Here is a 22981-nt window from a genome sequence, read left to right as displayed (position 1 = left end):
TTCCTCATCTGTAAAATGGAGATAGTAATAACACCTACTTCCTAGGGTGGTTGTGAGGATAAAATGAAGTACTGTATTTGTAAAGCACCTTACAAACCTTAAAGCACTATGTTAATGTTAGCTATTATAATTATTGTTATTGTTGTTATCCACAATCTCCCATAAATTCAGTGCAGGAGTGGTAGCCTTCCTTTACTTTCTCCTGACATCAGGAGAAGTGGAGCACAATGAATGTTAATGGGTTTTCTTTCTCACCTGTCATATGAGTAGCCCACTTTCCTTTTTCAGTCATATTTCTTTGATGATGTCAGTCAGCAAGTGTTTATTATGCCCTTATTATATGCTAAGCACTGAGAATAGGAAGTCAGGCTAAACATGGTTACCATTCTCAAGGAGGTCACTTATAACAGAGGAGGCAACGTGCAAATAATGTACATATAAGAGATATCTATATATAATATAAATGGAAGGTAATCTCTGAAAGAAGGGGTAGGGCCAGGACTGAAAAAGGCCTCCTGCAGAACATAGAATTTGAGCTGAGTCTTGAAGGAAAACTGGGAAGCTAAGAGGTCAAGGTGAGCTGGTAGAGTTACGGCAAAGGCACTAAGACTGCTCCTTGCGTGAAGGACTGTATGTAGGTCAGTATAACTGGATTTTATATATACACAGAGGAGTAAATGGAAAGATAATGGAAAGATAGATGGGAAGGGACCAACCACATTGTGAGAGAATGATTTTCTTTTAAGTTTTCATTGTTTTTTTGTTTGTTTGATTTTTGTTTTTGTTTTTTATTTGATAAATGTAGTATCCCCCTCGCCCAGTATCCTTCTACTCCCAGAGAGCCATCCTGTGTAACAAACAGTATTTTTAATGTGAAAGAGAGGACAAATTTAGCAAATCTACTGAAAAAGTCTGAAAATATATGCAAAGTGCAACACTTGAGGATCTCTATCTCTGCAAAGGGGTGGGGTGGAAATATCTTACCACTTCTTTTGAGCCATGCTTGTTCTTTGTAATTTTGGAACATTTACTTTCCTTTTGTGTGTGTGTATATGAATGGTTGTTTTTTCCATTTCCATTCCCATTTTTATTGTGTATACACTGTTTTCTTGGCCCTGCTTCACTCTGTATCACTTCATGTAGATCTTTCCATAATTCTCTATATTAATCATGTTCATCATTTCTTACAGCACAATAATATTTTCATTATATTCACATACCACACTTCATTTCCAATTCTTTGTTATTACAGAAAGTGCTGCTGTAATTATTTTGGTGTATTTGGAGACTTTTCTTCTATCAGTGGCCTCCTTGTAGTAGAAGTTTAGTAATGGAATCTCTGGGTCAAGTTTATTGACATTTTAGTCACTTTATTTCAATAATTCCAGATTCCTTTCCAAAATAGCTTCACTGATTCATATCTCTACCAGCAATACACCAGTGTGCCTATCTTCCCCAAGTCTCTCCAACATTGACCATTGCCATCCTTTGTTACTTTTGTCAATTGTGAGTGAGGTGAGTGGGGTGAAACTGAAACTTTAGATTTATTTTGATTTGCATTTCTCTTATTCTTTTTCTTTCAAATAGTTAATAGTTGGCAATTCTTTTCAGTACTGTTTAGCCATATCTTTTGATAACTTATGTTTTGGGTAATAGCTTTTACTCTTTTTTATGTGTGTGTGTTAATTGTTTAAGATTCTTGGATATTAGGTTCTTATCCGATAAATTTGATATGAAGATTTTTTTCCCCATTGATTTTTTTTCCTTTTGTGGTAGGTGCATTTTTTTTGTGTAGAAGTTTTTCAGTTTCATATAATCAAAGTTAACTATTTTTTTCATATAAATTTATTTATTTTTAGTTTTCAATATTCACTTCCACAAGTTTTTGAGTTCCAAATTTCTCACCGCTCCCCCCACCCCAAGATGGCATGCATTCTGAATACCCCTTCCCCTGGTCTGCCTTGTCTTCTATCTCTCCCCCCTCCCTTCTCTTATCCCCTTCCCCTTCTATTTTCCTGTAGAGCAGGATAGACTTCTGTACCCCATTTCCTGTATTTCTTATTTCCCAGTTGCATGTGAAAACATTTTTTTTTAAACATGTGTTTTTAAAACTTTGAGTTCCAAATTTTCTCCCTTCCTCCCTCCCCACCCATCCTCATTGAAAAGGCAAGCGACTCAGTATAGGTTGTACATGTGCAGTTATGCAAAACACTTCCTTAGTAGACATGTTGTGAAAAACTAACTCTATTTCCCTTAATTCTATCCTGCCCTCCCATTTATTCTATTCTTTCTTTTGACCCTGTCCCTCCTCAGAAGTATTTGCTTCTGATTACCCTCTTTCCCAATCTGCCCTCCTCTCTATCACCCCTGCTCTCTTGTCCCCTTCTCCCCCTATTTTCCTGTAGGGTAAGACAGATTTCCATACCCAATTGAATGTGTATGTTATTCTCTCCTTAAGCCAAATCCTATGAGAATAAGATTCCCTCATTCCCTCTCACCTTCCCTTGTTTCCCTTCCACTGTGAGAGATTTTTCTGATTTTTTTTTTGTGAGATAATTTACCCCCTTCTACCTCTCCCTTTCTTCTCTGAGTATCATCTTCTTTCATCCCTTAATTTTATTCTCCAGATATAACCCCTTAATCTTCAACTCACCCTGTGCCCTCTATCTATCTATCTATCTACATATAAATACATAATTTTTTCCTTCCAACTACCCTAATACTGACAAAGGTCTCATGAGTTATAAATATCATCTTTCCATGCAGGAATGTAAACAGTTCAATCTTAATAAGTCTCTTATGATTTCTCTTTCCTGTTTACCTCTTCATGTTCCACTGGAGTCCTGTATTTGAAAGTCAAATTTTCTATTCAGCTCTGGTCTTTTCATCAAAAATGCTTGAAAGTCCTCTATTTCACTGAATGACCATTTTTTCCCCTGAAGGATTATACTCAGTTTTGCTGGGTAGGTGATTCTTGGTTGTAATCCTATCTCCTTTGCCCTCTGGAATATTATATTCCATGCCCTGCGGTCCTTTAATGTAGAAGCTGCTAAATCTTGTGTTATCCTGATTGTGTTTCCACAGTACTTGAATTGTTTCCTTCTGGCAGCTTGTAATATTTTCTCCTTGACCTGGGAACTCTGGAATTTGGCTACAATATTCCTAGGAGTTTTCCTTTGGGGATCTCTTTCAGGAGGAGATCTGTGGATTCTTTCAATTTCTATTTTGCCCTCTGGTTCTAAATATCAGGGCAGTTTTCCTTGATAATTTCTTGAAAGATGATGTCTAGGCTCTTTTTTTGATCATGGCTTTCAGATAGTCCAATAATTTTTAAATTCTCTCTCCTGGATCTATTTTCCAGGTCAGTTGTTTTTCCAATGAGATATTTCACATTGTTTTCTTTTTTCATTCTTTTGGATTTGTTTTACAGTGTCTTGATTTCTCATAAAGTCACTGTCTTCCAATTGCTCTATTCTAATTTTTAAGGAAGTATTTTCTTCAGTAATCTTTTGGACTTCCTTTTCCATTTGGCCAATTTTTCTTTTTAGGGCATTTTTCTCCTCATTGGCTTTTTGGACCTCTTTTGCCATTTGGGTTAGGCTGTTTTTTAAGGTGTTATTTTCTTCAGTATTTTTTTGGGTCTCCTTTAGCAAGCTGTTGACTTGTTTTTCATGATTTTCTTGCATCACTCTCATTTCTCTTCCCAGTTTTTCCTCTACTTCCCTTACTTGCTTCTCAAAATCCCTTTTGAGCTCTTCCAAGGCCTGGGACTGATTCATATTTTTCTTGGAGGCTTTGGATGTAGGAGCTTTGATTTTGTTGTCTTCTGGTTGTATATTTTGATCTTCTTTTTCACCAAAGTAAGATAATATAGTCTGACTCTTTTTGCGCTGCTTGCTCATGATCCCAGCCAATTACTTGAGTTTTAAACTCTTTGTTAAGGTAAGAGTCTGCTTCCAATGTGGAGAATGTACTGTCCCAAGCTTCAGGGGTTTGTGTAGCTGTTTTCAGAGATACTTGTAGGGACCTGTAAATTTTCAGTTCTTCCAAGGTGGTATGATAAGGGGTGAGGTGTTTACTCCTTTCCTGGCCTGTGACCACAGTATTCCTTTCTGTCCTGTAACTGTGAGGAGGGGTTCCTCTCCATAGCCACTACAAGCTCCACCACACCAGCCGCCCAGAACTGTGACCCAGATCCACACACGGGCAAAGCAAGAGCTTCCTGCCTCAGCACTGGCAAAGAGATCCCTGCAGTCCCTCTCTGATCAGCCGCTGGATTTCCCCTCAGTGTATGGGCCGGAAGCTCAGGAAGCAGCTACCCCCCCCCCCATGCTCTTGGGGAATGGAGCTGAAACCACGCCAAAGTTAACTGTTTTTGTCTCATTAAGTACATCTCCTACTCAGAGCTGTGAAAGGTATATGATCTCTTCTAATTTTTATAGTATAAAATTTAATATTAAGGTTATTTATCCATTTAGAATGTATTGTGGAATATGTATTGAGTAAGCCTAATGTTTTGCCAGACATCTTTTTAAAGTTTTCCCTTTTTTTTTAATCACGTAGGAAGTTCTTTCCTATAAGATACATTTTCCACTTTACCAAACTCTGGTTTTTTGAGTTCTGTTGTTTATGATTCTACCTTGTTTAATCTGTTCCATTCATCTACTCTATTCTTTAACCAATGCTAGATGGTTTTGGTAACTGCTGCTTTATAATATAGTTTGAGGCTGGAAGTGCTATGTCCCTTCCTCCTTTTGTCATTTCCCTTGATATTCTCGATATTTTGTTCTTCCAAATGAATTTTGTTATTTTATCAAGTTTTGTAAAATACCCTTTGATAATTTGCATAGCATTAAAAGTGTAAATTAACTTTACTAGTATTGTCATTCTGTTATATTGACATGGCCCTGCCATTATGACTAAGTATTTCTCCAGCTATTTAAGTTGTTTTTTATTTCTTTAAGGAAAACTTTGTAATTGAATCTCTACAAATGTTTTGTGTGCTTTAGTACATTGATCCCCAGATACTTCATTTATTTTGTATAATTTGGAATGGGATTTCCTTTTCTATGATTACCTAAGAGAACTTTTAAATGCCAAACATAGTAGTTTTATATTTAATTCTAGAGCTAATAAGCAGTTTATTTATTGGAGTGGGGATAGAGTGACACATTTGACCTATGCTCTAGGAAAATCACTTTGGCAAGTGGAGGATGGATTGGAGTGGGGAGAGTTTCAGGTCAGGGAAACCAATTAGAAGGCCATTGCAATAATACACATGAGAGGTGATGACATCCTGTACAAGAGTTGTGTCTGTGAGTCTAGAGATTAGGGTGTGAAAGACATGTTGTGAAGGTACAAATAAGGGGATTTGACAGTACATTGGATATGTGAGTGAAAGTTGTGTCAGGACAATAATGAGGCTTTGAACATGGGGGATTGGGAGAATGGTGCTTCCTTTAACAGTAACAGGCAATTTGGAATTGGAAATTGGGAATTGGAATTGGAAATTCAATTGGGAAATGGCTGAGCAAGTTGTGGTATATGAATGTAATGAAATACTGCTGTGCTGTAAGAAATTATGATCAGGCAGACTTCAGAAAAACCTGGAAAGACTTATATGAACTGATGCTGAGTGAAATGAGTACAAAACCAAGAGAACATTGAACCCAGAAGCAGCCACATTGTGTCATGACTGACTTTAATAGACTTAGCTTTTCTCAGCAATGCAAGGATCAAAGACTTCTCCAAAAGCCTCATGATGGAAAATGCTATCCACATCCAGAGAAAGAAGTTTGGAGTCTGAAATGCAGATGGAAGCATACTTTTTGCTCTCCTTTTCTTTTGTTGTTTTGTTTTATATCTTCTTTTTTGTGGTTCTTTTTATTAGGTCTGATTCTTCCATACGTCATGACTAATGTGAAAATACGTTTAATATGAATGTATAAGTAGAACCTACATCAGATTACACACCATCTTGGGGAGGGGGAGAAAATTTAAAACTCAAAATCTTATGGAAGTGAATGTTGAAAACTAAAAATAAATGCTTCTTCATTCACTCAGAACTGTTCCACTTGAAAGACAAAGGGGCTAAGATGACGGAGAAAGGGCAGGGACTCACCTGACTTTTCCCAAATTCCCCTCCAAACAACTGTAAATAATGCCTCAAAACAAATTCTGAAGCGGCAGAGGAAGGAGATGAAACAATTTTCCTGACCAAGACAAGTTAGAAAGTCAGCAGGAAAGGTCTGTTGCACAAAGGTGGGAGTGAAGTTCACTGCAGCACGGGCTGTAGCAGTACATTCTAGGCAACAGGAAACCAGTAGTACGTTTTGGGAGGGTTACTGAATCAGCAGCAGACAGCAGCTGCTTATAGAGCTCTCAGCCCACAGACGATAAGGAGTCTTTTTGCTGGTATTAGGTGCAGGACTCCTCTGATCTGGGTGGCAGTCCCAGGGCAAAGAGGAACACTAGCACGCCAGAGCTTGCGGCTACAGAGAAGCAGGGACTCTGGTGGCAGTTCCAGGGTGGAAAAGTTTTCTTGTGGCTGCTCACAGGCCAGGAGAGTAATAAACACACCTCTCTAAAGATTATACCACCTTGAAAGGGCTGAAAGGTTAAGGACTGCCCATTCACCCCTAGAACAAGCTCTGAAAACAATTACACAGAAACCGTGAAGTTGGACCCCAATTTTAATATAAAGCTAAAAGTTAAAAAAAAAGAAAAGAAAAACAGACTGGAAAAATGAGCAAAAAAACAAGCAAAAAAAAGATCCTGAGCATGGAAAGATACTACAGTGACAGGAAAGATAAAATATGGACTCAGAAGAAGACAAAAAAGTCAAAACTGCTACATCCAAAGCCTCAAAGAAATATGTGCATTGGTCTCAGATCCTGGACGCAGTCTAAAAGGATTTTAAAAATCAAGTAAGAGAGGTAGAAGAAAAATTGGGAAAAGAAATCACAGTGATGCAAGCAAATCATGAAAAAGTCAACAGCTTGGCAAAGGAGGCACCAAAAAATACTGAAGAAAATAATAACTTAAAAAACAAACTAGGCCAAATGGTTAAAAAAAAAGAAAGAAAGGAAAAAAAGGCTCAAAAATCCAATGAAGAGAAGAATACCTTAAAAAGCAGAATTGGCCAAATGGAAAAAGATATACAGAAATTCACTGAAGAGAAGAACTCCTTTAAAAGTAGAATTGACCACATGGAAAAGGAGGTACAAAAGCTCAATGAAGAAAATAATTCTTTAAAAAGTAGAATTGGGCAAGTGGAAACTAATGCTCCATGAGACATCAAAAAGCAATGAAACAGTCAAAAGGAGGGGGGGGGGAAAGAGGAAAATGTGAAATGTCTCATTGGAAAAACAACCAACCTGGAAAATAGATCAAGGTTAAAGGTTATTGAACTAACTAAAAGCCATGGGAAAAGAAAAAGAGCCTAGCCATCATCTTTCAAGAAATTATCAAGAAAAACTTCCTTGATATTTTAGAACCTATATTCAGAAGGTAAAATAAAAATTGAAAAAAACAATTGATCACCTCCTTTATTAAAGAGATCCCAAAATGAAAACTATTAGAAATATTATAGCCAAAATCCAGAGCTCCCGAGGTCAAAGAAAAAATATTGCAAGCAGCTAGAAAGAAGCAATTCAAATGTTGTGGAACCACAGTCAGAATAACACAAGATTTAGCAGCTTGTACATTAAAGGATCAGAGGGCTTGGAATGTGATGTTCTAGAAAGCAAAGGAGCTAGGATTACAACCAAGAATCTCCTACCCAGCAAAACTGAGTATAGTCCTTCAGGGGAAAAATGGATATTCAGTGAAATGAAGGACTTTCAAGCATTCCTGATGAAAAAAACCAGAGCTACATAGAAACTTTGACTTTCAAATACAAGATTTAAGAGAAGCATAAAAAGGTACACGGGAAAGGAAAATCATAAGAAATTCAGTAAGGTTAAACTATATTTCTTTAAAAAAATTTTTTTTAGGCAATTGGGGTTAAGTGACTTGCCCAGGGTCACACAGCTAGTAAATGTCAAGTGTTTAGTCTGAGGCCAGATTTGAACTAAGGTCCTCCTAACTTCAGGGTCAGTACTCTATCAACTGTGCCACCTAGCTGCCCCAACTGTTTATATTTCTCTATGGGAAGATGACAGTTGTAACTCCTAAGAACTTTCTCATTATTCAGATAGTTAGAAGGAGTCTACTAGACAGAGGGAACAAGTGTGAGTTGAGTATGATGGGATGATATCTTTAAAAAGAAATTTAGGTGTGAACAAGAGGAATGCATTGGGAAAAGACGGAAGGGAGAAGTAGAATGGAGTAAATCATCTCACATAAAAGAAGCCCAAAAGAGTTTTTACAGTGGAGGGGAAGACTGGGATAGGGTGGAGGTAGGCGGGAGCCCTTTACCCTCACTCTTATCACAGTTGGGTCAAAGAAGGAATAACGAGGCAGCTAAGTGGCACAGTGGATAGAGCACTGGCCCTGGATTCAGGAGGACCTGAGTTCAAATCTAGTCTCAGACACATAGCATTTACTAGCTATGTGACCCTGGGCAAGTCACTTAACCCCATTGCCTAACCAAAAAAAACAAAACAAAGAGGGAATAACAACGCACCATCAGTTGGCAGGCTAGTGAGTCCAACCCCCTCCTTTTACAAAAGAGGATATGAATCCCATCTAGGTTAGGTGATAAGTATAAGAGCTAGCATTTAAACCCTGGTCTTCTGACTCCAAGATCAGTATTTTTTCCCTCGTATTTTGTTGCTTCTGATGATAAAAGACAAAAGAGAAAATCAGGATTATAGAGAATTCAGAAAATTTTCAAAAATAAAATCAATGTAGGTGGAATCAGAAGAAAATATAAAGTAGGGAAAATCTTTTAAATAACTGATAAAAGTCTGACATTTAAAGTCAGGGACACAAATATATATGATTAAGAACCACATCCCAAAGGACAGGGAGTTAGGTGACTCAGTGGATAGAGCTCTGAGCCTGGTGTCAGGAAGACCTGCTTTCAAATCCAGCCTCAAACAATTATTAGCTGTGTGACCCCGGGCAAGTCACTTAACCTCTGTTTGCCTTAATCCGGTAGAGAAGGCAATGGCAAACTACTCCAGTATCTTTGCCAAGAAATCCCCATGGACAGTATTAGCATTCTGGGGACCATAGGGTCCTGAAGAATAGGACACAACTGAACATCAAAACCCAAAGGACAAGTAGTCAAAGGCTATGTAAGACCAAAGTTTATGGAAGGAGATTATATACATTCTCAATAACAACCTGGAAAATGTTCAGAATAACTAATTAGAGAAATTTAAGTTAAAGTAACACTGAAGTATCAGCTTACACTGATCAAGCTTGCAGAGATGTTAGAAAATGGTGAAACTGTTGAAGAGGCTGTGAGAAGAAGGCTCACTAATTCATTATTTTGTAATAGGGAATTATTTCACCCGTTCAGGAAAATAATTTGGAATTGTAAGAGAAAAGTCACTAAGTTGTTTGTATACTTTTGCCCAAAGAGTTCAGTACTGTGACTGTATTCCAAGAAGTATTTTGAGAGCAAGAAAATAGAAATTATAGAAAAATATTCATAGTAGCATGATTTCATAATATCAAAAAAACAAGAAACAAAATGTGTCCATTGGTTAGGCAAGTTGTGTCACAGTGGAATTACTATTGTGCCATATGGAATAAAGACTATGTGGATTCAGATTTCTTTAATACTAGCTGTATAACCATAGGCGAGTAACTTAATCACTAAACCTCAGTGTCCTCTCCTGTCAGTACTTTTGTTTCATGGCTTTGTGATCAGATTTAGGTTTTATTTCCATTAAAATTTTTTTATTGCTAAAAAAATGCATGTGGCTTCAGAGTTTACAGCTAGCATGAATTTTGTAATTCTGTAAAGAATTTAGAGAAACATGTGAAGATTTATATGAAGTGATAGAGTGAAGGAAGAAAAGTCATGTCAAAGAAACAAACTATGGCATTCAGACATGTATTAAGAATCTACTTTGTGAAAGGCTCTGACTACAATAATGTAAATTGTTAGGGATCTATCAAGATGTAGAGGGCCACAGGCTATTCAAGAGGTCTCACTGATGGGCGGAGGCCCCTCTCCGGTGCGGTGCTCCATTGTGTAGATCTGTAACAATCTTTAACTCCCCTAGTTATTGTATGGTCATTATTAGTCTATTCTGGGATTGGAGTCAGATAAGTGCACAGGACGTGCATGCACTGTCCTTGAGCACAGCATGGGCTATACGTCACTGTAACCTGAGAAAGAGTTCCTGCTATTTTACTATATAAGTAAGTGCTTTGCTAAAAATAAAAGGAGTTGCTTCCATCCTGCCTCCCGCCTCATCAGTGCGCATTCGAGATAGAAAATCAAGCTGGTCTTGATTCATCAGGTGATTGGGAAATCCTAGGCCCTAGGTAGGCTCTGTAGCCAAGTGAACTAGTTGTGCACAACAGCAAATAATATCAACAGAGAGGCGCAGCAATAGTTTGGTCACTTAGAGTGATCATTTTTAGGTTGTCAGAATTAAAGGACCATTCCTTCTTTTTATTGACAAATGATAAATAGAGAATGTACTTTGTAATGATGTTTGGATACTGAGAAGTATTTATATGAAAACTATGTATCAATAAATTTTAAAGGTAAAAAATGGAATCAAAGTAGGTTGGACTGTACTCGAAGTTCTTTATTGGCCAGTAAAGTCAACAAGAAAAGGCTAGAAGCAAAATTGTTAGTAGATAAATTCAAGCAATTTTAAGATCCTGATTTCAGTTTTGGTTAATTCAGCCTGAAATGTCAATTTATGATATATTCACTTTAAGACTGTTGTCTAGCCAGATTTGCCTTTTAAATTTACAAATGTCTTAAAAAAGCATTTGGTATTCTCACAGACATCTTCATTAGAAAAGGCAGGATTTGCAGGGGTTGAATAGCATCTTTCCCCAATGATAATCTCTCTTTTAAATTTTTTTTTGTTGGAGAGAAATTTGTATTTGTTTGCTGCCAGATTCTTGCTTATTGCTGTCATTTCATTATCCTTGCCAGTTGTGACCTTTTTTGTTAAAAGCTACATTATTTTTCTCCATCTAATTTCACCCCCGTTACTAATGTAACAGGACTCAACAGAGCTGCTTTTGTTATGAGCAATTCTTGGTTTAGAAAACAGTTTTATTCTTGAAATAATCAAGTTTTAGCTCAGCTCTGTGGATGAAGCAAAAGAAATAGCATTCACTGTTCTACATGTAGTATAATAAATGTTTTGATAGTTCATATAAGGCAGAGATGATTTCTTTGTGTTTCTATTTTAACAGCTTTTATAGTCCATAAAACACATTTCAGTAATACTGATATTCAGGCTCACAATCTGCTGCTTGAAGATTGAATTTCAGGACACTAAATTGTTCTCATGTTCTTCTCTTCCTGAAATGTGAATTCTAAATACGAAGTCTCAAATTGATAGATATATTTGACACAATTATAGATATTTGTCTTAAATATTTTTCTCTTCCACTCAAATTTTTGCCTTATATTTTGAACTTGTGTGTATTATGTGTTTGTCAGTGTTAGGTTCTTCATCCATCTGCACATCTGCATCCTGCAGATTCCTTCCTGTCTTTCTCTTGAAGATCCTGGTTCTTAACTTCTCTTCATGGCCAAGAAAAACCCTATATAGACCAGTTTGGTACATTGGAAAGAGTTTGGAGTCAGAGGATCTCATTTCAAATCTGCCTCTTAAATATACACACAGACACACATGTGAATGTGTGTGTGTGTGTGTGTGTGTATGTATATATATACATAAATACAAACACACACACACACACACACACATACATATATACATATATGACTTTGGTAAAGTGACTTAACCTCCCTGGAGCTCAGTTTTGCCATCTGTAAAATGAAGGGCTTGAATTTGGACTCCTTTCTAGCTCTAAAGCTGTGGTCAGTTTTTTGTACTTATTGAAGGGCTCGTTTTTAACAAGGACTTTTTTTTTCTACCTTGAATATATTGTTTTGCTTGTTTAAATATTTTTTAGCTTTTTTTAAACTTCTGTTTATTGTATACTTCTTTTATAGATACCAGCATTATATGGAAAATGGCTCTGCCAGCTCAGCAGATACCCAAATGGTTCTACTCAAGAAAAATACAAAATTTCATCACCATCATGCAATTCAGAAGTCAGTTAACGAGACCAAGAGAAACAACTTTACATGGACTCTTGGCACTGCCTGAACAGTCTTCTGGCAATTTTTTCCATTGGGGATTCAAGAGCTACAGGACTTCTTCCATATGGAATAGTTCTGAGGCTCCCAGCTCAACTAGACAAGAGAATATTTCTGCACAAGACACTCACCCTCCTTCCCTTAACGAACTACAACTCAAGACTGAAGTAGCCAACTTTGATTCACAAACATCACTAGAAGGTAATTCTGAAATTTGGGGCAAGCTTCTGTTTATGAATTCATTTGGGGGAAGGGGGGAGTTGTTTGTAGAAAACTGCTTAGTCTGTTAGGTACTACTCTAGACTACTGCTCTAGGCTAACAGTTTATATTATACTAGTAGAAAGTAGTATACTTTATACTTAGCAAGGAAAAAACCAAACTATAGTGCTGCTACTCCCTATAACTTTTAAATAGCTATACTATGATGAAATGGTTTTTTTAAATCTGCTGATAAATTTTTGTATTTGTTTACAAGACTGCTTTTGACCTACTTTCTAGTAACATTTACAAATTTTATTTCAGTGTTTAGATTCTTAAAACTGTAGTCAAACTGTTTGGGTTTGGAGAGATTTGTGGAAGACAGCTTGCAATCCTTATAATTTTAATATTTGTATTCATTTCTTAAAATTGCATTAATTTTGGATTTGTTGTGTGTTTCATAATGTAATTCATGCATGATATAGGGGAAAGAGTACCAAATTTGGAGTCAGAAGGCCTGATTTTGAATCCCAGTTTTGTATCTTTGAACAAGTCACCCTCTTTGGACTGCAATTTTCTCATCTATAATATGTAGGGTTTGAATTAGAATGAGCTCTGAGGTCCCTTTAACCTATATATCCGTGCATGAGCCTGAGCATAGAGTCTATGGGCTACTGTATTAGTCTTATGCTGCCAAGTTGGTATCAACCCATTAATGACTTCTCTTTGTATCTAGTCCAGCTCCCTCTTCTGTGGGAAGAGTCTCATACCTGTTAACCCCAGGTGTTCAGTGGTCCTTCTTTGCTTCCTTCTTTTTGTCCCAAGCTTCTACCCTCTAGCCTCCTGACAAAAGTCAGGAATTCCTTCTGCCCCATCAGATCCTTTTTTCTTCATTGTTAATAATGAAGCCGTAATTGTTCTTTGAAATAACATCTTTTTTTCCCTGATAGCCTGGAGAATGGAGAGCTATTCTTTAAGCCCATTTTCCTTCTCTTTAGAGGAAAGATACCACCTTTTCTTTGGGCACAGATTGCAATTATTCATCCATGGCAGAAAGATAAACATTGTATGCTAGATGCAGGTCACTGCAGTTTCTTTTTTGCCCTTCATCATTGTTGGGAACAGGAATCAGTCCTCAGTCCTCTGTTTTTCTCAGGGTTATTGTTCTTCTAAGTTGGAAGTTGTCTCTTCTTTCCATTATTAGTCACAAAGGCAGATTTCTTCCTACTTTTTGCAGTAGGTATTGCCAGGCTTACTCTTTCTGGTAACAGGAACTAACTTGCATTAAGCGATGGCAGGCATTACTCTTTCTGATGAGTTCTCCTACAAATTCTTGTCAGCTTCTCCTGCAAAGCCACATCATTCCTAGCAGATAGTGCCAGGTATTTTCCCTGCAGCTTTTGCTGATGCTGAGAAGAAGGCCACCAGAACTTCCCTGTTTGGCAGGAGCCACAGTTCTGCATTACAGCCCTTGCCTTGGGCAGTACAGGTTAGAGACCTCCTCTCAGTGAAGCTGCACACTTTTGCCACTCTTCTTCCTGACTTCTGACTTCACAGAACCTTGTCTTCCTGTGTTTTTTGGTAAGGATGCTGGTAGCTGTGTAAAGATGTAAGCAATGGGAAAGATCACTCTTCCCTGAGGGAGTTAAAGAAGGTTTCCCACAAGCAGCTGCCCTGAGTTATACCTTGGAGTAAGGGAAGAACTTTGGACACAATTGGGGTGGGGGGTCAAGTGGATTCCAAACCTATTGAATAGTAACCAAAGATTGGTATGGGAAAGGGCAGGAAAAAACAGGACACAGAGAATAGGTGACTTTGGCTACAACATAGAATACTTGAAGAGGAGCAACAAGAGAGGAGGCTGCGCACATAGGTCAGGGTTGACTTGTGGAGAATCTTGAATGCTAAGATCAAGAATTTAAATTTGATGCTTTGGGCACTGGGGAGCTGCTTAAGATTTTAAATAGAATAGTGACATGATCATAGGCTTATAGATCTAGAGCTGGAAGGGACCTTAGAGTCCATCTTTATTCCAGCCCTTTCATTTCACAGGTGAGAAAACTGAGGCCTAGAGAGGTTAGTGACTTGTCCGAGGTCACATGATATAGTAAGTGGCAGAGGTGGGGTCAGAACCTGAGTGTTCTCCAAATTCAGTGCGTTTTCCAGTGTACTGTTCTGCCTCTCAAATAGAGCAGTGCATTGGCAAGATGACTCGGATAACATTGTGTAGCATGAATTGGAGAAGAGATAGTGTTGAAGCAAAAATATGTCTTAAAATAGTCTGGGCAAGAAGAGATGTGGTTTCTGCCAGAGCTGGGTGGAAAGGAGGGGCTTGATAAGACAGATTGCAGAGGCAGAAAAGGTGGATGTGTGGGAAGTGAGGGAGAAATCAAAGCTCACAATTCTAAGTTCGAGGGGAAATGGGGGTACCATTAAAAAGATAAACTGGGAGGAGATTGTGGTAAGGAATTTTTTAATGAAATTATTAGGGACCAGATAGATATGCTTGACTAAATTAGAATTTTTTTAAACATACAGTACAAAAAAAGGATGATTACAAGAAAAAAAGCAACTAGTGAGAATAAAATGTTTATGGCAAATACAACAGATTAAAACTTGATAGCTTAAAATATAAAAGAAAAAAAATGCACAGGAGTAACTCTAAGCCCATGGTGAATTATAGAATGTGAACAAATATTGTTATTAGTCATTTGAAAAGATGCCAAAGATGCCAGTCTCACCAACAAGCAAAGATGTGAAAAATAGAAGAATTTTGAAATACTGCCACAAACTATCAAATCAGAAAAAAAAATGAAAGTAGCACTCTTTGTTGGTAGGGTTATAGAGAAACACACACACACACACACACACACACACACACACACACACACACACACACACACCACACACACACACACACACGAGAACACAGACTCCTCATTCAAATGAAATCATAGGTGTGAATCTAGCAGCCTATTCCTTTACCCCCACCCCACCTCCAGGAAAAGCAGAAATCAGTCTAATTTGTGAAAGATGTAAACTCAGAAATAGGTTGTCTTGATAGGAAGTATGCATGCAGTAGGGAGAACTTAGCTTTATTCTTTCTTTCCTTGCACATGTCTACAATGATGACTTCAAGAACTGGAGGATTTGCCCCCAATCTCTCCACTGCAGCAGATTTCTGAGGAGGATGCTGTGCAGATTATTGCAGAACCGCCTCTGCCCCCAACTTCATTCACACTTCGAGACTATGTGGATCGCTCTGAAACTCTGCAGAAGTTAGTTCTCCTGGGTGAGTAGTCTATCAGGTATTGTTTTGAGCACCTTTTATGTTGCTAGTTCTCTTGCAGCCATGAAGAAGGTTTACATTGTGGTCCTTGTCCTCAGAAAGTTTATGACTTAGAGTAATTTATAGTTTTGTAAAGTGTGTGTGCTAGATACATATTTAATGAGTATTAACACATCCCACTTGAGGTTTGGCTTCTACAATTTTACGCAAAAAGAGATTGCTGATAATTTACATTTAAGTGTACCAATGGTACCATCGATGTGGGTTATTATGTCAGTGATGCAGTTTGCCAGTCATTGCCTTCTAGGGACTCTATCCTCTCATAATCCTCAAGGGGAGTCTACTTAGTGCTGGGGTGTTTCCTCTAGGTTTCTAAATATCACGTGATGGCAGAGTTCCACTAGGTTTGTCTCTCTGATATCCTTTCCTCTAGCTTCAAGGCCAGTCCACCTCCTTTTCCAATTATACATCTTTAGGGTGATATCTTTTATGTTTTTTCTTGGTGGTAACCTAGCAGTGTAAAAATAGTGGAACTATGACTGAATCATTGGATAATATTTTGGAATGCCCTTATGCATGTATCTCTAGGAGTGATTGTATCAAGTGGTAATTACAGGTGAAAAATAAATGGCCATTGCTGAGGTGGTGAGGTAAAACAAATCATTAATGAACACTGATGGCACTACCTTAGTCAGCTAGAGTCTGACAGCTCAGACTGAATGAAATACTTTAACATGTAGAAACTGCAGTACTTTCTTAAAATTAAAGGCTGACGCCATTGGAGGTGACATTTAAGCTGTTACAAAGTGTCCCCACCCTCATTAAACACAGTTTTTTGGAACCAGCTTCCATTTTACTGAATAACTTTAAAATCAAGGGAGGGCTTTTCTGTAGGAAGAATTTGTATTTGGTATTTATTTCTGTGAATCCTGTTTATTGTGGAAACCAGTGAAGAAATGGTAAAAGAATACATTTGAGAAGAAAAGTATAACTCATAATCCTGTTGCTATGTAATGCAACCCTGTAGACTTCCTTTTTGAATATCAGGCCTTAAATAAGTACCACCATTTTCTTTTTAACTTGTTTGCTTTATTTTGAACACTTTATTTTGAATACTAAGTTGTCACCAACTTAGTTTAGAAATCATAGAATCCAGGATTTGGAAGAGAGTTCAGAGACCACCTAATATAACCCTGAGCAGAAATCCCTTTTACAACATACTTACATGTGACCCAACCTCTTTTTAGTGTATTTTAAGTGATAGAGATTTTCAGTACCTATCAAGGCAGTATTTTCAGTGATGGGGAGCTCAGTACCTATCAAGGCAGCCCATTCAACTTTTGGTTAGCTCTACTTGTTGTTTTTCCTTGTTGGGCCAATATGTGTTCCCTTGTAGTTTCCCCCCATTGATTCTAGTTTTTCCAGATAAAACAAGTTTAATCCCTCTTCCACAGTAGAGCACTTGAAATATTTGAAGACAGTGACAGTATTCCTCTCTATGTCTTCTTTTCACCAAGCTAAATATTTCACCTTCCTTCAGCTGATCCCCCTCTTAGAACGTTATCATAAAGGCCTACCTGGAACTGTCCAGAATGAGAATGTTTTCATTTGCCCATCTAAATTCTTTTCTGGATATAAGGATGATTGAGTGAGAGTGTAGTGTATTATTGGGAAAAACATTAGATTTGGAATCTGAAGACCTGGATTCAGCTACTGACATTATCGCTTACTGGTTTTTTGATATAGGACAAGTCACTTGAATCTCTGTATCTGATTTCTCATTTCTTAGATGGAGTTACTTAGGCTACCTTTACCTCCTAGAGTTAAGAAGTTCAAATGAGATGATAAATTTAAGAACTTTGTAACTGTAAAATGGTATGTAAGTTACAGTTTGTACTATTGTTGATGATATATAAAAGTAATTGTTTAGATAAAATATTTATGAGCAAAGCAAAATGGGTAACTCAGCTAATGTATATCAATTGCTGCAGGGGTCAATTTGTCCAAGCTGGAAAAACGCCGAGGCGTTGGTACCCTCCTTCTGAGACTGGATTTCAAAAACGACATACAAAAAATACTTCTGTTTCTTAAGGACATTGGTGTAGAAGATAACCAATTAGGAGCGTTCCTTACTAAAAACTATATTACTTTAACTGAAGACTTGGAGAATCTAAGAACCAGGTAGGACTTTTGTAAAGTGACTGCTTTCGCTAAATACCAAAGATGTGATTATGGGAGAAATGTCATAGTTGTGAAGTATTTCTTTTTGTCTTTATCTTACCAGGTTGTTTTGAGGATCCAGTGAGGTTATAAATATGGAAATGCTTGGAACACAATAGCAGACTGCAAATGTGAGGTGTTGAAGTGGTGGTTTCTTTGTCCCACTGAGGTCTAAAATAAGCATCTGAAACAGAACTCATTTTGTTAACTACCAAACCTCCCCTTTCCTCACACTGTCTTATTGTTCCCAGCAATAACAATTAATCTTAGTGCTTCCCTGACTCACAGCCTTGGAATAATCTCTACCCTCTTTTTTTCTTCAATATTCTCAGAGCTGTTCCTTCTCTTTTAGAAATGGCCCTAAAAAAAAATAAAATAAAAAAATAAAAATGGCCTTAGAACTTAATCATTTCATGTGTAAGTAGTGCAGCTAACTCCTTAACAGCTTGTCTGTTTCCATCTTCTCCCCACAGTCCAAAATTATTTATTTAGTTGCCTTTACCTGTATGAGCCATCAGTCTTGTATAAATTCTTGTAATTGGAAGAGCTCTGTTAGTACATCCCCTTTTTTATATCTAGCTCTGTGATTAAACCAATTCTTCGAGAATGAAAGGTGATTTCTGTTTAGTGTACTCTAGTGCACTCTAAAACTCTTGGATCATGAAGTTGTGGGGAAATAGAGTCCTAAGTTAGGCTTTTTAATTTCTCCTAGAGTCAAAACAATATACATTTGTGGTCACCAAATTTTAATGAATTTCAATAACCCTTGCCTAAGATAGGGATTTTATTTTCCTTACTGGATTTAGAAAAAAGATTTCTTGTAAGTTTTTCTCATGGATTTTCTCTGGTGCTAACTTTTGTTAGTCTGAACACTGTATTCTTTTTGGGCTGTGACATAAGGATTAATTTTTGTTCCAATAGAGGGGATAGAAACACCTAGAGATGAATTTCGGTGTAAATACATGCTTAAGATGTGCTCATTTCAGATATTTTGAAATCTCTCTACGTTAATTACAGTTGGCAGTTAGGTGCAAACAATCTGATTTGCCATTATAAATACATGTATATAAACTAGAGGCAGCTAGGTGGCTTAATGGATAGAGCATTGTGCCTTGAGTGAGGAGGACTTGAGTTCATATCCACCTTTAGACATTTATTTAATAGCTCTGTAACCCAAGGCAAGGCACTTAACCTCTTTCTGCCTCAGTTTCCTCACTCTAAAATGGGGATAATAAAAGTACCCTACCTCCTAAGGATAAAATGAGATAATTTTGTAAAGTACTTTGCAAACCTAAAAGTACTATGTAAATGCTAGCTATTATTATTACTATTATGTGTTCCTCAAGGGAAAAGGAAAGTCCCCATGTGCTTTACATAAAGGAGTTTTAAAGAAATTCATTTTGTTTGCTTTTCATTTACTTAGTAAGCATTTATGAAGCACCTGCTATTTTCCAAGCACTGTTGTAATTTCTTGGGATACAAAGACAGATTAAACAGACCTTACTTACAAGGAGGTTATATATTGGAAGGAAAATATTATGTGTGTAGGTAAATATGTACAAAATAAAAAGTAATTTATAGGGAGAGGGCCCCTACAACTAGAGGACTGGTATAGGCCTCGAGTAAAAAGGAAGCTGAGGATTCTAAGATACTGTGAAGAGGAATATGATGCAGACCTGGGAGCCATCCCATGTAAAGAATGGAGATGGGGCACAGAATGTTGTAGAGAATAGCAAGGAGGCCAGTTTGACTGACACATGGAACATGTGAATGGAAGTAATGTGCAGTCTGCCTGGGAAGATGGGCTGGGACCAGTTTAGAGAGGACTGTAAGGGTCAAACAGAGGGATTCTGTAGTTTCTTCTAGAGGCAGGTAGGTTCTCCTAGAGTGCTATGGTCAGTGTGTATTCTAGAAATATTTCTTTAACAGTTGTATGGAAAACAGATTAGAGAAGGGAGAACCTGGCTTCAGGAAGACCAATTAAGAACTTGTTGTAATGGTCCCAGTAAGGGGTGTTGAGAACCTGAACTAGGATAGTGGTCATGTAAGAAGAGAGAAGGGTGTAGGTGAAAACTATGTTGTGAAAATGGAATTACCAAGATTTGGCCCCTGATTGGATATGAGGAAAAAAGAGAAGGGAAAGTTGAGGATAATACCTGGGTTACAAATTTGGGCAACTGGAAGAATGATGGTGCCATCAATAGAAATAGGGGAGATGGGAGGAGAAAGGGTTTGGGGGAAAATATAATTAATTTTGTATTGGATATTTGGAGTTTGAAATGCCTATGGGCATCTATTTGGAAATGTCCAGTAGGTAGTTACTAATCCAGCATTGGTTTAAAGGGGAAGAGACTAGGGGAAGGATAAATGCCTAGCTTTATCACAGTCATGTCACAACATTTAGAGCTGAAAAGGACTTTGTAGAGGTCGTCTTGTCCAACCTCCTCATTTTGTAGATGAAGTAACTGTAACTGATCAAGGGAAGAAGGAAGGATTTATTAAGCACTTGTTAAGTGCTATATGCCAAGCACTTTACAATTATTATCTCATTTAATCCTCACAACAACCCTGGGAGGTAGATGCTATTATGATCCCCATTTTGCAGTTGAGGAAACTGAGGCAAATAGGTTAAATGATTTGCTCAGGGTCATATAGCTAGGAATATCTGAGGGCAGAGGTCTTCCTGACTGCAGGCCTAGGGCTGTTGGCTGCCTTGAGGATGTTCAAGTGACTTGCCCAAAGCCATACAATAAGAAATGATGAAATCTCTACGCACTCCAAGAACATCCATTGCTCTTTTCCATACAGCATGCTTACTTCTAACCCAGATGTTAACTTAGTTATCTCATAGGTTATGTCATAGGATTTTGAATTGGGTGGAACCTTGGAGATCATTTAGTCAGATCCCTTCATATTCCCAGAGATGTGAAGTTAATTGCCTAAGGTGGCAAGCCAGTAGTAGAGTCATAATTAGAACTAAATTCTGCTGATTCCTGATCCATTTTTCTGCTATATGCTAGTTCTTTTTCCTAGCTAGGAGCTCCAGTGTGAGGGACTTGCACTATGTAAACATTATACTAGAGGTCTTTCTCTGCTTAAAGCAGCAGTTGGTAAATTCTTGACTTGCTGATAATTTCAACTCTCTGAAAATAGAGGAATAAGATTTTATAACTGGAAAAGACCAGTCCCCTCATTTTAAAAAAAAATTTTGCGGGGAGGCTAGGCAGTGGGGTTAAGTGACTTGCCCAGGGTCACACAGCTAGTAAGTTTTATGTGTCTGAGGCCGTATTTGAACTCAGGTCCTCCTGAATGCAGAGCCGGTGCTCTATCCACTGTATAACCTAGCTGCTCCTAGTCCCCTCATTTTATAGAAACCAGGGCTCACAGTTAGTGCTGAGGCTGCCAAGACAAAAATGAAACAGTAAGCTTGCATTCCATTGTGTGAGATGGCATGTTTATAAATTAATACAGTATATACAAAAAGTAATTAAAGGGGGAGTGGTACCCAGGAAGGCAGTTGGGAAGTCTTCATATAGATAATGGTGCTTGAGCTGAGCTTTGAAAATAAAAAAACTAGAGATTTCAAGACGTAGAACTGAAGCGGAAGTACATTGTAGGGACTGACAAACTCTAAAGGCATGGAGATGAAAGATGGGAGTGTGGCAGGTGATAGTACCTATCAGATCCAAAACTTGAGCTCACATTCTCTTATTCCAAATCCAGTGCTTATTTCTTTATACCAGACACACAGGCACAGCAATGCTTGCTGTACAAGTAAGGATAAGTATCTAAGTGATGTTGATTAATAAAATAATATTATATAAGATAACATTCTCTCGTTAAGTGACAGTATTTTTATCATCTTAGCTGCATGATGCCCCAGGACGTCTTTTTCTTCCCCGTGCTCATATTTTTTCTTCTCTTTCTTTGTATTAAATATTTTTGAAGATTTAAGCATTCTGCTATAGCTTTTGATTTTACAAGAGGGTTATATATCAGTATAAAAACTTAGTTTCTGTCAAAAACTTAGTACCTCCTTTGGGAGTTGGGGGGGATCTCTATCTCTTTGGACTGATAAAACTCATTAAGTGAAAAGGTTTTGTAGAGTTGTTTAAGGTGCATTTTAAAAATTACTTATCTGAGCAAAACCCTTTTGTCAATTAATAAGCATGTATTAAACACATACTATAGGCCAGCTAATTGCTGGACATACAAAAATAAAAATGAAAAATTTCCTACCTTCAAATACCTTACATTATAATGGGGAGAAAGTACGTATATAAATATAGAGAGAATATTTCTAAGATGAATACATGATTATTTGGGGAGGGATGATTTCATATAGAAGGAGGAACTTGAGTTTTGAGGAAAACCAGAAATTCCAGACTTTTCATTGTGTATAATAGTTGGAAAAAAGAAGTGATAGAAAAGAAATTGAAGTGTTTAGACAGTGTAAGTTAGAAGCTTTGTCCTGAATCTGTTTATTAGATTGTAAACTTTTGGTTGTAAAAGTTGTTTTTGTAAACTTTAGGAGAGTAAGACCTGTGTCTGATTCTTGTGTACTTTAGTAATTTATGGTTTCATTAATGTCAAGGCATATCAATGGAGATTGTTGATGTACAACTTTGACAGCTACTGCAGCTGGAAAAAATCCAGCTTGGTGATGAGTGTTCCAAATTTAACTAGGTTTATTTTCAGGCAGTAGACATGCGTTCTGTCACTGGGTCTACACTGGGAGTCATTCCAGCTTGTTAGAAACTGCCAGTGCTAGCATAGCCTTTATGATCCCAGGGTCACCTCTATCCTGTGAGGAGACACCAGAATAGGACTTTAGCAGAAGCTAATCAGTTAGGAAGTGCTTACAATTAATTATATGTCAGGCACTTTGTTAAGTGCTAAGGATGCAAAGAAAAAGGAAAAACAATCCGTTCTTTCAAGGACCTTACACTGTAATGGGGAAGACGCCATGTATATAATTAGGCACATGTAAGATACATATGGAGTAGTTAGAAGGTGA

The 22981-nt window shown here is 37.5% G+C and overlaps 1 protein-coding gene across 1 annotated transcript in view; it reads left to right on the top strand.

Annotated features, from left to right (window-relative positions):
- Window positions 1-22981, top strand: part of MTERF3 (mitochondrial transcription termination factor 3) — a 52835-nt gene that overhangs the window by 4397 nt on the left and 25457 nt on the right. Inside the window, exons 2-4 of the mRNA XM_020968862.2 lie at window positions 12110-12457; window positions 15595-15747; window positions 17736-17925. Coding sequence (XP_020824521.1) covers window positions 12130-12457; window positions 15595-15747; window positions 17736-17925 — 671 coding nt within the window. The 5' untranslated portion in view covers window positions 12110-12129. The remainder of the gene's footprint in view (window positions 1-12109; window positions 12458-15594; window positions 15748-17735; window positions 17926-22981) is intronic.

Source organism: Phascolarctos cinereus, unplaced genomic scaffold (genome assembly GCF_003287225.1).
Source record: "Phascolarctos cinereus isolate Bilbo 61053 unplaced genomic scaffold, phaCin_HiC Scaffold_4;HRSCAF=312, whole genome shotgun sequence".
NCBI lineage: Eukaryota > Metazoa > Chordata > Mammalia > Diprotodontia > Phascolarctidae > Phascolarctos > Phascolarctos cinereus.
This window is presented reverse-complemented; position numbering and strand designations above follow the sequence as displayed.